General features: G+C 29.3%; 1 protein-coding gene across 2 annotated transcripts in view; it reads left to right on the forward strand.

The window, feature by feature from the left end:
* The window catches only part of simj (simjang), a 33799-nt gene extending 19763 nt beyond the window's left edge, over positions 1-14036 (forward strand). The window contains exons 10-11 of one of the 2 annotated variants that reach the window (XM_014429758.3): positions 6085-6335; positions 7959-14036. In XM_014429758.3, coding sequence (XP_014285244.1) covers positions 6085-6314 — 230 coding nt within the window. In that variant the 3' untranslated portion in view covers positions 6315-6335; positions 7959-14036. The remainder of the gene's footprint in view (positions 1-6084; positions 6336-7958) is intronic. The other variant, XM_067045206.1, reaches the window with a different exon arrangement.
* Positions 14037-14403: the final 367 nt, after the last annotated feature.

Below are 14403 nucleotides of genomic sequence, written 5' to 3' on the forward strand. Positions count from 1 at the left end.
TTGTTCTGCTCGATGTTTGCCTTAATTGTTCCGTGGAGTTTTTTCATCTTTTCATGATAGTCTTGAATCAAGTGTTCTTGGATTTCTGGTGTTTCGTTAAATATTTCGTTAGTTATGCCAAAAGTAATTTCGTTGGGTGCCATTTTTAGAGCTTGATTTAATGAGTTATTATGTGCGATGATTGCTTGTTCAAGTTTTGTTTCTTCTCCGTCTGTTTTATTGTCTATGTTTATGAGTCGAAGGGTTTCTAAAAGTGATGAGCTTGCGCGATTCAATAGTCCTAACGAATTCGGGTGGTTAGGTGTTGTATAGTGTAAATTGATGTTGTGGTATTTGGCGAAGTCTTTAAAGAGATTGTTGTCGAATTCAAGTCCGTTGTCACACGAAATTGTTTTTGGTTTCGGAAAGTAAACTAAATATTTTTTCAAGGTGTTTATTGTTTCTATTGCATTGTAATTAGTTGTATAACGTGCAAAGATTCTTTTTGAGAATACATCTATGATTAAATAAATGTAGTATGTAGACATGTGTATGGTGTCAATCATTAAATCTGTAAAAGGTTTTTCTGGTGTTGGTGTTAATAGAAATTTTTGTCTAATTGGTCTTCTGTCATATTTTCCTTTATTACATATGTCACAGTTATTTATTATGTCCGTTATGCGGTCTCTCGTGTTAGGCCAGTGAAATCTAGTTCTCAAGACTGAGTAAGTCTCTTTTATTCCTCTATGATATGTCTTCGCTATGTGGTAGTCCAAAATGAGTGATTTCTGATCGTTAGTATCCTTTACGTCTGGTAAGAGTTTGAGGTATCGTTTGATTCTGTTTGTTGGAAATTTTTCCCCAATTAAAGTTACGATTTTGTTAAATAGTCCGTCGTACCAATTGTTTTCGCTTTCTATAGAGTTTGATGTGGGTGAACTGTATATTCCGTATGTTAAACTAGGTCTAAGGATTTCCATAAATTTTGTTTCTATGTCTGTGTCTTTTTCATGGTAAGGCCATGTAAACTCGATTGTAGTTCATATCTTATTAGTAAATAGCTTTTCTGTCTTAATGTCGGAGTGTCCTTTTTTTATTATTATTTGGTATTTCTCTATGTTAATCGGTTTAGTGTTGTCATCGACAATTAGTATTCTGTTATGTGAAGAGTCTTGCGAGTGTTGTGTTGCTAAGGATATATTATCATAATTCTCATTATTTTCTTCAGTTTGTTCGTCCGTACTTTCATTTTGTTCTTCAATGTTTTCATTTTGTTCTTCAATATTCATTTCTCTCATTAGATCTGTGATTTCCTGAGAATAGTTCAATGGTCTGGTTTCCGTAAGGAAAATGTCAAATTCTGGTTCTTCTATTTTTCTTTCTCTTATTGGATATCTAGATAAATGGTCGGCAACTTTGTTTGCCTTTCCCTCGATGTACTTGATGTCGTATTCAAAGTCTTCCAATAGTAGTTTCCACCTGATTAACCGTGCATTTTGGGTTTTACACGTCTTTAGATATTCTAGAGGTTTGTGGTCTGAATAAATGATAAATTTCCTTCCATATAGGTATGGTCTAAAATGATTGCATGCCCATATAATGGCTAGGCATTCTTTTTCGGTTGTGGAATAATTTTGTTCTGCTTTGTTTAGTGTCCTTGAAGCAAAGCATACTGGTAATTCCTTGTTGTTTTTTCTTTGTGCTAAAACCACGCCAATAGCATAATTGCTTGCGTCAGTTGTCAAATAGAAATCCTCATTGAAGTCTGGTATTTGTAGGATAGGGCTGTTACATACTAATAATTTTAATTTTTCAAAGGCTTCTTTATATGAGTCGGGGTTGATGTCTTTTTGTTCTTTTCTAAGGCATTTTGTCATAGGAGATGCAATTTTCGCGTAATTTGGGATCATTTTCGTGTAGAACCCTGTGAGTCCTAGGAAGCTTTTAATTTCCTTTTCCGTTTTGGGTAATTTAAATTCTTTGACTGCTAATATTTTTTCCGGGTTAGGTTCTATTCCTCTTTCACTAATAATGTGTCCCAAAAAAAGATGCTCCTTTTTGCAAAATTCCGTTTTGTCAATTTGTATTTTTAGACTGTGCTTTTCCAGTTTCTTTAGTACGATCTCTAGGTGTTTCCAATGCTCGTCGTAGTTTTCTGAAAATACGATTATATCGTCCATATATACGAGCTTCTTTTAGCAAATCAGACATAAAAATTCAAAAAAAAAATATTTAACTTAATTAAACTTACAATTATTGAGAACGCTGTTAGTAGATCTCCGGGGTGGTAGATCCTGTCTTTGAGCTGGATACCTGAGGTCAGTGAGTCCTGCCAAGGTCGTTCGTCTCGTTCAAGATCTGAAGAATTGAAGTAGGTAATCCTCGTAAGGTAGGCCTGATTCCAAATCTTCACAGGTGAGGAACTTCGGGGTGATAGATCCTAATCTTGATGAAACGTATAGTTCGATTAATTTTGGTTAATGCCGTCCCTGTTCCAATTACGATAACGGCCTCAATAATTGGTTTAAAAAAATTGTTTATTAGAAAAATTGATACAATTAACAATAATTATCACTTAATTATAAACTGTTACTATAGAGAATAACGGAACTAATATGTATAGCTACTGACTACTGACTGGATGTGTATGCTGACTCAGGTCTGGGCTTTATCATTGCAGGTGCACTCGTACTTGCGTCCTTAACTTATTCTCACTATGTCTTGTTCATCATATAGGTCCCATAGCTTTTGGTTAGTTCTTATGCTTCATTGATCCTCCACTTACATCAGCCCATAAATTTTACTAAGTATCTTCCTCTGTCATACCTGAAGGATCCTTTTGCTTTTTTTGATCGGGGACCATGTTTTGCATTTATAAGTCTTTGTTGTTCTTTAATAGTATTATACAAGAGGCATTTTGCCTTTCTGGATAAACTTTTGGCTCTCAAAATTTTCTGTTTACTGAACATACAGTGGTTTCTTGCAGCTAGTTACCATTATATCCTTTTTATTCTGTTCTCGTTCATAATTAAACTGCTTAGGTACTTGAATTCTTCAAAACTCTTGAAGTTCCAAATCACTATTTACTTTTCTTCCTCAGCTATCTGACTTGCTCTTGATGTCCACATGTTTATACTTTGGTTTGCATTAATTTCTAGACCCAGATCTCTACCCTGAGAAAATTCTAGTGCTTCTGAAAGTGGTGGTACAGTCCATGCTGTTAAGAATATATCATTGATGTATGCTAAATGCTGCATCATCCAATTTTACCGTGTACCTCCACCATTTGTTTTTTATTTTCCTGATGGATGCTTCTAAAACAAGGTTGATTAGCACTATTGGTAGGGGATCCCATTATCTGAAGCCTCTTCCAACATTGAAGTTTCATGAGATCCTTCCTTTTAATAGTGCTATACTATGAGCACTAGTTTATTATTTTGATCAATCGGATTTATTTCTTAGGAGTTCTTAGCCTCTCCAGGCGCTCATACATTTTTTTCCCTTTTGATGGGATCATAGGCTTGTCCGAAATTCATGAAGAAATGATGCAGTGATTCATTGTTTTGGTTGAATTCTGCTTATCAATGAATAAAATAATTAAGTGAAAGTAGTGTATGGGCGCACCACACCAGATTTTTACAAATTGGGCTTATTAGGGCCTTTTATCCTTCTGCCATTCTTAAAATATTTATCATAAATGATATTGTAGACATCTTTCCCTACCTCCTGTCCTTCATTGGATTTTGTATTTCATCTAGCATTGGTGCTTTATTATGTTTAACCTGGGTGATGATTTCAATTATCTCTTCCTCCTTTATGTCTTTGTCACCTTATGTGTTGATAATAAAGCTCCAGTACTTTCTTGTTATCCCATTTTGTGACCCTCCCAAGATCTGAAAATGACATGCCTATTTCTCCAAAATTTCTCCTTCATCGCCTAGGAAATTGTCATTCCTGTCTCTAAAGAACCTTTTTCTTGGATGGAAACTCACTCTTGTGTTCTTAATATTTCTGAAGAATTTTCGGCCATCGTCCTCGAACTATTCTTTCTTGTGTTTTATGGCTACGCACATGTGCATAAAAAAGGCAAATGAATGAACATAGTTTTTTTTGCGGTTACCCCTCAGAATTCATTTATGAGACTAATTTATTTAGTTGTATGTGTTTACAGCATATCTGTTTTTAATTTGATTATTGTACTACAATAATCAATTATTATTGTACTACAATAATCAATTATTATTGTACAGTATGTACAATTGAATGACCTAATTTTAAAAATAGTATATTTACTGAAGGAAATATTCTACAAAACAAGGATGAAATGCTTAACATTTAAAAAATGTTAAATTTGCTGATGTTGCGAACAACATATACTTTAATAATTAATTAACTAACATTTAATAAAATGAATAAATGGAATTTATTATGTTAATTATGTACTCAGCTATTATTTATATTGTAGAGGTATAAATGATACCTTATGGTCATAGATATTAAGGGTATTCATGATGTTTAGTTGAACATGTTGAAACGATATAACATTTAACATGGTTGAGAGTCTGTTACTAGGTCTGTTAAATGGAGAATGACGTCATGCAACAGACTAGTTTGTCACCTTTTTGTTTGTTTTTGTGTTAGGTTACTTGCTCGTAGTTTTTGTTCTGATTGTTTGTATTGTTTTGGATGTTTTTAAAACTAATAAAGCAATGGATGACATTAATAATGATGTAATGACAGTTGTCAATTAGCTCTCTTGATTCTCTTCCTCACAAGTTATAAGATAAACAAGGTACTCGACAGCCAAACGTTTACACAACTTCCTCTTTTCATTCAATTCAGGCATGTTGTAATAAATTACCTTAATCAAAACTTAAAAGTAAACAATGACATAAAGTTTTGGGAGGAAAAGTTATAAAACAAGTTGCTCAGAAAATCTGCTAGAAGCTCTCATGCATTTTACATTTAAAATGACTTTAAATAGGGCTGCTCACAATCCTATACTTATAATATTTAACATGGTAAAACATTTTACATTTAACACAATATGAATATCCCTATTGTGTATATTCACCAGCTCAGACATACTTATCTCCTGATACATTATTAGTATCCAGCAGTCTAGCCAAATCTGTCATTTTATTCACCACGGCATGGCTGGTGGACATATGTCTTCAACTTTGGCTTGTCAACCATGAGGACAAGAAGCTTTTTATCCATTGTAGGGGCCCCCATCTTGCAGTCACCCACAGAGATATTAAGACGATTCTTTTATTTTTTTCACAAATGAAAATATTTGTCTCATGAGCTCAGTTTACTTAAGTTTTTATTTTTATTTCCAAGAATAATTTATTATTTTGATTAAAATTATGTCTTTTTATTTATTTTTTCTTTTCTTTTATTTAAACTTAGTAATAAATTTGTAATAGTTATAAGTTTTATGAAGTTCTCTAGTTTGTATGCTATATTTTCTTTTCAAAGAATTTCATGTTATTGTTTTAAATTTTAGTTAAAAAATCTTTACAAACTTCTTTTATTATCGTCCCTTTGGTGTCCGTTTGGGTTAGCAAAGATTCCTTTTGTTCCCCTCCCCACCCTACTTGCTACTAAATTATTACCTGTTCTATGATTCAGTTACAACATTTAGATCTGGTTCTCAAGTTGTGGAAAAAGCCGAGTATGCAGCATCGTGAGAAAGCCTATTTCTGTCTGTATGTGTTCTGAAAAATAAGGTGTCATAAACTTTTGCATTTTTTTTTTAAAAAAAATGACATTCACTGTGGACAAATGTATATCATGTTCAACAATTTCATGATGATCTGCAGCACATGAAAGAAAGGTCTTTGGATGATGGGACACAATGTGTTTCTTACAACTTTTCTGTTTCTGATTTTCTGAGTGGATGCTAATATTTAACTTCAATTATGTTGCCTAGAAACACCCATTATATTAACTCTCTTTTCTTTCTCAAAATGTCACCTGTCCCTAAATCATGACTTTAAAGTAAGGTTATTCTTTTTTATACTCCCACTAGTATAGTGGGAGTATAAAAGTGTTTCACTGATTCTATATGATCCTGGAACTAATTCCTACTTTTTTTTTTAGGTTTACCTCAACATCAACCATTACCTGCTCACATGATACCTTTCTCTCCATTGCTATATCAGTATCAATTTGCAATGGCTCAAGCTGCTGGAGGAAAAGTTCCAGTTGCAGCAGCAGCTGCAAATATTGTTGAATTACAGAGACAAGCTGCTGATATTCAAAGACAATATTTATTAGATATGATTCCTTCGCCTAACACAAGACATACCATGAATAATTGGAAAACATGATTTGTGTTTCCACCAACTTAGGTATTACGTTATTTTTTAAAAATATGTTTTAGTAGTAACTTAAGTCTGCATGAATTAAATCAAGCATAAATTGCTTATCACATTCCAGGAGCTCATTTTGTCATGTAAGAAATTATAGATGCAAAATTCCCATTTTGTGTTATATTTCTAATTGCTGGTTAAACCTTGTGTGTTAAAAAGAAGTAATATAAAGAAATTGGGATTAAAAATTGTTTATGTTTTCAGCATTTCCTCTTTCTATAATTTTCATATATCGGTAAATATGGGGCAGATGAGTTACACAATGTTAGTCGAGTGCTACGTTTTTTGGCAGGATGGTCACCTGGTATTTCATCTGAGGCATTTGTCTTTAGGCATGACAGTCAACTGGCATGCTTTTATATGTTTTAAAACTCTGTGCTGTGGTCATCTTCATCCTGGATCTGTTATCTTATACTATGTTATCTGTTGTCCTATGTCATTGCCTTATATTATCTGTTTTCAAAATCTCTGTGCTGTGATAATCTTCAGCCAGGATCTTTTGTTTTATATTATTGTTATTATCTATAACTTAAAAATTATTGAAAATTTTCTTCTAATATATTATTCGAGCATATGATTAAGATCAGTAGTACTCAACCTTTTTTTGATAGGGGTCATAAACGCGTGTTAGTCATGGTGTCACAGGCCGCAAAAAAAAAAAAAAATAGGTAATGATTTCTTAGGTTTTCGGGATTGTTTCAAATTGAATTAAACAAATATCAATGGATTCATTAGGTATATTTTAACATTTTTTTGTTATTTCTAGGTGTGTAAAATACATTGCAGTGTCCGTGGTCACAAGCAGTAGTTTAATTCCAATTATTTAGGTGTTAAAAAAAAAAATTCAAAATTAATGAACTATTTACTGTTATGAAAAACTTTTGGATCAGGTCCACTTATTGACATGGTTTAGTATCAACTCCATTTATTGACCTGGTAAAATAATCTAAATATTATAGTTTATTGATGGTTAAAATTTTACATATTTAAATTTTTTGTACCTAATATTCTTCCTCAATACTTAATTAATTGTAGAAAATCGGCCTAGCTTGCTCAATAGTGAACTATAAATGGCCAATACAACACACCTGCTAATCCAAACTCTTGGTTTGCCGTATTTTCGAAAATTCCAAAATGATGGGTTGCCGTGATATAATAAGATGTCTGTTGTAAATTATAAAATAAATTGCCCTATATTACGGGAAATTACTGTATCGATAATAGCTTTGCACAACGCCACGTGATAGTTTTGTTTAGGACCAATTTACTTAGCGCGCTCTCACCTTTTCTTATAGCCGCGCAATTCAAAACTGTTTAAAATAAAGTAACACCAGATGGGCTAACTTGAAAAGACCGGCGAGCCCCAGGTTGAGTATAGCTGATTTAGAGTGTAGATGCCCTAAGAACCATCAATTAATTTTTTCAAATTTTATTTTATTTTTATAGCTTGTTTTTTGTTATTATTATTAATTCTCAGATCTTCTTGCCTCATCTGATTCTTATCTTATTTTTAAATAAATGATTATCAGTGTATTATATATTGAAATTTTTAGAAATATGTTATTTAATTTGGTTTACAATTTTTTTTTGCTTTATTTGCAGGGATTGGATACATCATATCCCTAAAATGCCCAACTGAAATCAAGACCAAAGTCGAACTTTCGGTACTAAGAAAGATAGTTCTATAAGTAAACCGTTTTTTTAATTATATTGTTGGTGAAGCTATTTTTTTTATTCAGTAATTGCTCAATATTTCATGTTTTAAAAAGCGAAGCCTAATAGTTGTTAATAAACCATGTTAGTATTTTATAAAGTATATACTTAAATGGGTAAGAAGAAAAAAGATGTCTAGTTATCTAGACAGCATTGTATTTAGTGTGTATGTTTGTGGTTCAGATGTCAAGATTGTTCAACTAGATACTGCCTTCTTTTCTCAAGAGCATTACCTTTTTTTACTATTGAATACACTTATTATCACTGCTCTTCTGTTCTAGCTTTTGCTCAATGATAGCTTAGCAAAATACATTGTGATTAATTATTACTCTCATGCGTTTAATGGATGTTTTGTTTTGTTTATATAATGGTTGTGTTAGTTTATCACTGATTCTGTTTATATTAAAAGGAATATAATTCATAAGATATAGCCTTATGTTTAAAGTTAAAATTATCCCAACTTTTTGTTTATTTAACGGATGGGTCAGTTTTTTCTGAATCTATTCGTATTATATGGAATGCAATTCATGTGATACAGCTTTATGTTTAAAGTTTGTTGAAAAATATTATCTCAAGTTTTTATTTATTTAATGGATGGGTCAGTTTTACTAATGCTATTCATATTATAAGGAATATAATTTATGATATATAGCTTAATGTTTAAAGTTGTTTGCAATTCATCATCCCAACTTTTATTTGTTTTTATTCAAGAATGCTATGACGATACCATGTTGCATTATACCATATTGGAAAGTATAAAACTAGTTTCTGACTATTGGTCTATTATTCTATTTTTGGAATTTCTTAAATCCATGTGCAGGATTTACCTTTCACCAACAATTGTTTTCCACTTAATTATTCAACTTATGTTCCCTTGATTTTCTCCCCCCGATTAATGTATATTTTATGATTGTATACATTAATAAATTAAGTTATTGAATTTTGATGGTTTCCTAATTTGTTATTTCTAATAATTTAGGTTTATTTTACTGGAAGAGTTTTGCCATTATCTTATGAGGTGAAGTGAGGCATTCGATTAAATAGTTCTTGATTTCATGTTCCAACTTTAGAATTTTGTTGATCATCAATTGGGTACTAATTTTTTTTTTCTTCAATTCAGTGAATAATTTGATTAGATAATCCTTAATTTCATGTTCAAACTTTGGAATTTCATTGATCATCAACTGGGCACTAATTTTTTTTTTTGTGTACAATATTTATTACTTACAATTTTTTTTTTTTCATTGAAAGTTGCATTTGTAACATATTTTAAGAAATTTCAAACTAAAAAAATTAAAATGGACTAAACAAAAACACTGATGATCTCATTATTATTGCTCTGTGTTGTATATTTGTAGCAATGAATGTAATGCTTTGATTATCACTAAAAATAATATTTTATTCATTATGAAAATTATTTTGTCTAAAGTTTGATTGTAGTAAATCCTTATGACAATGAGTTGTTTTTGCAGATACCCATAGCTTTGTGATTAGAATTTTTCAAAGGGATTTTAAAAATTATTTTGTGTCTTACTGAGTTTTTGCTCTTCTATAATCGCAAATCTTTATAATAGTCATATTTTTGTTTCTATTTCCTTTTACAAATTTGCAAGGATAAAATATAAAATATAATTGAAAAAAAATATGTTATACACAAACATACACACATTAAAAATATATTAACAAAGGTTGTGAATTCCTTACATCTAAGCAAGTACAAAGCAGATTTTTAAACTGGTAATGTACTTAATATTTACCATCAAAGTTCACTATCTTATAGCAACTTAGTCTTGTAAATATTTGAAATTACAAATAGAAATTAATTATGTGGTGCTTACTTCATATGTTTAGAGTATGATTTTGTTAGCTAAAGGGTGTTTTTTACTTGGGATTTATTCAATTTTTATAATCATGAGTATGATTAAATTAATGAAAATGGAAAACAAGGTGTATATGTGTGTGTGTGTGTGTGTATATATATATATATATATATATATACACACACATACACGCACAGAAAAGTAAATTGGTATTTTTCAGACTCCATGAGTTAGTTTTGTATTGGTTTGTGAGTTGGGCACTGACATTTCTTTTGGAGATTTGTAATAGAATGTCTTCCAGTTGGCAGAGAGATACTAATTTTGTATATTACAAAAATTGCTGGTAATTTCCTGAAATGCTTTAAATAATTTCAAATTTAAAAATTAAACCCTGTTAAGCATGCATTGCAATTTTTTCTTACATATATTTCCAAGTGTTAAATGTAAGTTTTTAATTAATTTCAATCGATAAAGGAGGTAAAATATAAGAGATAAAGCATCATTAATCACATCACCTATACATTGTTCTTTAAAAGCTTTCAGTTTCTAAATTGAAATTGGGTGTCCACATTAAGCTACATTTTTCGCATTTCTACTTTTTATTTATCTATCTTAGGTTTTTCTTACTTTTTTACCAAACTGTCAGAGATTCTTGCTTAAATATTCATAATATGATAAATTTTTATTAATTAAGTCCTGAAATGGAGGGGGAGTATGATGCCTTGTGTCGTTGAGCAAATACCAATGAAACTACTAACCAGTTTGATTTATAAAACATTCCAAGTTGTCATTTAAACCCTTGAGCTAAGGAGTTTCCATAAAAACAAAATCAACATAATTAGCTGCTTGTTGATTGCAATCACTGGTATTTGGGTTTATAGTTGTTTTTTGGTCTGAGATATTCTATAAAACAATTATTATAATTTCTTTTAATGTCAGAATTTTATTAAATTTTTCAGAAAAGTTTGTAATAAAAAAAATTTCAGTCAACTCCCAGTTCAATTATGTTTAATATTTTGTTTTTAGTTTGTACAATATTTTATATTCCCAAAATTTTCCTTGTTTGGTTTTCAGGTTTTTGTTTTCCTTGTAGAGGGAAGCATAATTTCAACTATTTTTACTAGAATTATTGATCTTTTTTTTTTTCTTTTTTTTTTATGCATTATAGACTGCAAAACTACGAAGGGTTAAAATGCTGTCATTTGACTTTACTCCAAAAAGATGTTCAGTGTTAACATTTCACTGTTGAGTTAATTTTTTTCTTCTTTTTATATAATTCTTGTTTGTAGGGAAGTAACATGTTTAAGGATGTGTTTCCATTGCATCTAGGTTTACTTGTATATATTTAGGTTAAATAAAAATAAGACTATTGTGATATTTATGGTCATTGGTTTTCAAAAGTGTGTCTCTGTGTATATATTTGTAAATTTTATAAATAACATAAATATTTCTAGTTTCATTGAAAATTTTTATGCACAAAAGATAATGAACAATAAAATAAAATGTGTGATGTATAGTAAAAAAAATTAAATTATAATTTATTTTTAAATTTTATTTTATTGTGTTCTGATTTTAGTGAACTGATTCAATTAAGGGCACACTTTTAATCGTTTCATTATTTTTAAAAAATCATTCTATATACCATCAAATTTGTCATGAACTGTAATAATCATATTGATAAATAATAGTAATTTGTAAAGAATGATGCGTGCTGTGGTTTCAAATAGTAAATATTTATGGCTTGGTGGAGAAAGTATTATTTAATGAAATTTTTGAGTTTATTTATTTTGTTGTACTTAAGTTCATAATTTATATGCCCATTTTATTGTTAATTAATGCATATAACAATGTTTTTAAAATTTTTTTCAATATTGGTTTACCTATTTTATGAAATTATTGTGCATTTCTTCTGTTAAGGAATGGAATCCCTTTTTATCTTATGACAAATTTTTAATGGTTACCTTTCGAATCCTCAATATGATGTTTTTATAATAGTGGTCTTTCCTCCAGTTTTGTATAAAATATATCTTTTTGTTTTAATTATCTTCTGTTGTTAAATTATGGAAACTCTTGTAGTAAAATGTTCTATGAAGTATTATATTTATTTTCAAAAAATTCATTCTTTGAGCACCTGAGTTGTGGTATATTTTTAAAAAATACCATATGTAACAAAAACAATATTAATTGATATTACATTGTATATTTATTTCAAGTAGCCTTACAGGTCTCAAGTTTAATATCTACTTCATATTTTATAAAAATAACATAAGAATTCATTGGTTTAATGCCTTAAAAAAATAATTTAATTAAAATGAAACATGAATTTTTATTAGTATTTAAAATTTTTACCTCTCTCCAGTGTTAATAGATCCTTTTAAATCCAGTAAAGAATATATTTAAAAGAGATGTTTATATAACTGAAATTATTCATCTTTGGAGCGCTTCATGATGAATTGTTATTTTATGATTCAAGATAAGAGATTTTTTTAAGTCTCCTTAAATAATTTTTGTAATTATCATTCATTGCTGAATTTATGTTTAATATTGAAAAATTTATTTAGCTAAGGAGTTTTAGCTAATAATTTTAGTGAATTCAGTTAATGCCAGTATTCCAGTTGAATGTTAATCAAGTATTCATAGTTATCAAGTAATGTGATGAAATCAGATTTGACTTCTTTAATTATATCTTTACTATGAGTTAATAAAAATATTGAATCATTAATATTGTAAATTGAAGCAGTTATTTATTTTCTGTAGGAAACCAGTTTTTTATGTAAATTAAAATTTAATTTCTGTCTGGCAGAACCATCTTGAAGAAAATTTTAATATTGGAGGGATTCCTTCTTTTCCTATTGTTTAAAATTATTACATTCAAATCAATAATTGCAGCCTTAGCTGAAAAGTCTTTAAATCTGGCTATAAGGAAAATCAAAGGGTAAATTTTTTATTTTATTTATTTTTTTTTTAGTTTTTAAACAACCTGAAAATCATTAAGTTGTTTGTCTTTCCACAGTATCTGTTTTGAAATAATTGTGATTCTGGTTCTGATTGGTTCATGATATTTCAAAACTGCTTTGCTGTTTCATATTTATAGTCTGTTCACAACCTTATCTTTTTGTATATAGCTTGTACAAGTGGATAGAATAGAAAATTTCCTTTCTTTCGTGTGTTACATGAGTGTGTGTTTATGTATACACTCACACACACACACACGCGTGTGTGTGTATATATATTGCTCACACTCAATATGAAATAATGCAATAATTAATATTTCCTTATTGTAAAAGTGTACAGTGTAGCATTGTATGTCATACATCCTTAAGAATTTTATAAATTTGTGAATATGTAAGTATTTATATATATTCTATATTTCTTTGCATTATGGGAATGTCAGATTTTCATATTGTACATTTTATTTTGTATTTCCCTATCTTAGTACAAATTTTTGTATAAAAATGATTTTTAATATATTTGTAATTATGCTGAGCTCTAATGTAGCTTTACTTGTTGAATATGAAAAATTCATATATTTGTGTTGTTTGTTTTTTCATTATTTCTTTTTATCAGTCAAATCGCTATGATTTATATCTTGAACAGTTGAGTCCTGTAAAATGACTTTTAGTTTAAATAGTTATTTTCAGTTGGTTTAGGTCATTTTATTAAATTTTTTCATTGTTTTAATAATCACTTCCAAAACTAATTAGTTTATTGTTGGGAGAATTTAAAATAAATTGAAGAACTATAATAATGTTTGTTATAAAAGTGACTGTTTTTTAAAAATTATTTTCCTTTATTGATATTTGGAGATAGAGGATGAAAAGTTTGTCTAGTGGTTCTTTATGATTTAGTACATTAGAAGACTTGATTTAACATATTTTTGTTATATTGATATAACAAAAATAAGTTGATCTTGTGTATGAAGTAGATGTTTTACAACTCTGGAAGAATAGAGCATTGACAGCAATAGTCTGTTTTTTAATGACAACAGAAAAGGTATCAAGCCCATAAAATATTTTATTCTTCATGTGTTCCTGCTCCTACTGACTTCAATCATAATCGGATCTTGAAATTTATCTTTCTCAATTATTTACTATTATTTGTTGTTTTGTATTTATATTGTATTCGATATAAAGTATCCCTAATGTGAGATGATTTTCTTTTGGTTATCTTTAGAAATTCATAACAAATACCTTAAGTCTCACAGTTGATGACTAACTGCTTATTATTTTGTCCATTCAGAAATCATCAGAATTTCAAGATTGCAATTAAATTGTATTATTGAATACATGTCTTACAAAGTAATTGCATTCCAAATGATTTATAAGGTAAATACTGTGGACCAGTTCTCCATATCTAGTGGGAAAAGAACATCTCTTGTAAACTAATCAAATCATTCTAAGCTTTAGTAAAGGATCTAACAAACAAATACTAAATTTTACACTATTATTTTGAAACATTAATTTTATATATTAAGCACCTTCAGGACCAATCTTATGACCAAATAAGAAAACAAT

This window comes from Halyomorpha halys, unplaced genomic scaffold (genome assembly GCF_000696795.3).
Source record: "Halyomorpha halys isolate HHAL.00 unplaced genomic scaffold, Hhal_1.1 Scaffold819.1, whole genome shotgun sequence".
Lineage (NCBI taxonomy): Eukaryota > Metazoa > Arthropoda > Insecta > Hemiptera > Pentatomidae > Halyomorpha > Halyomorpha halys.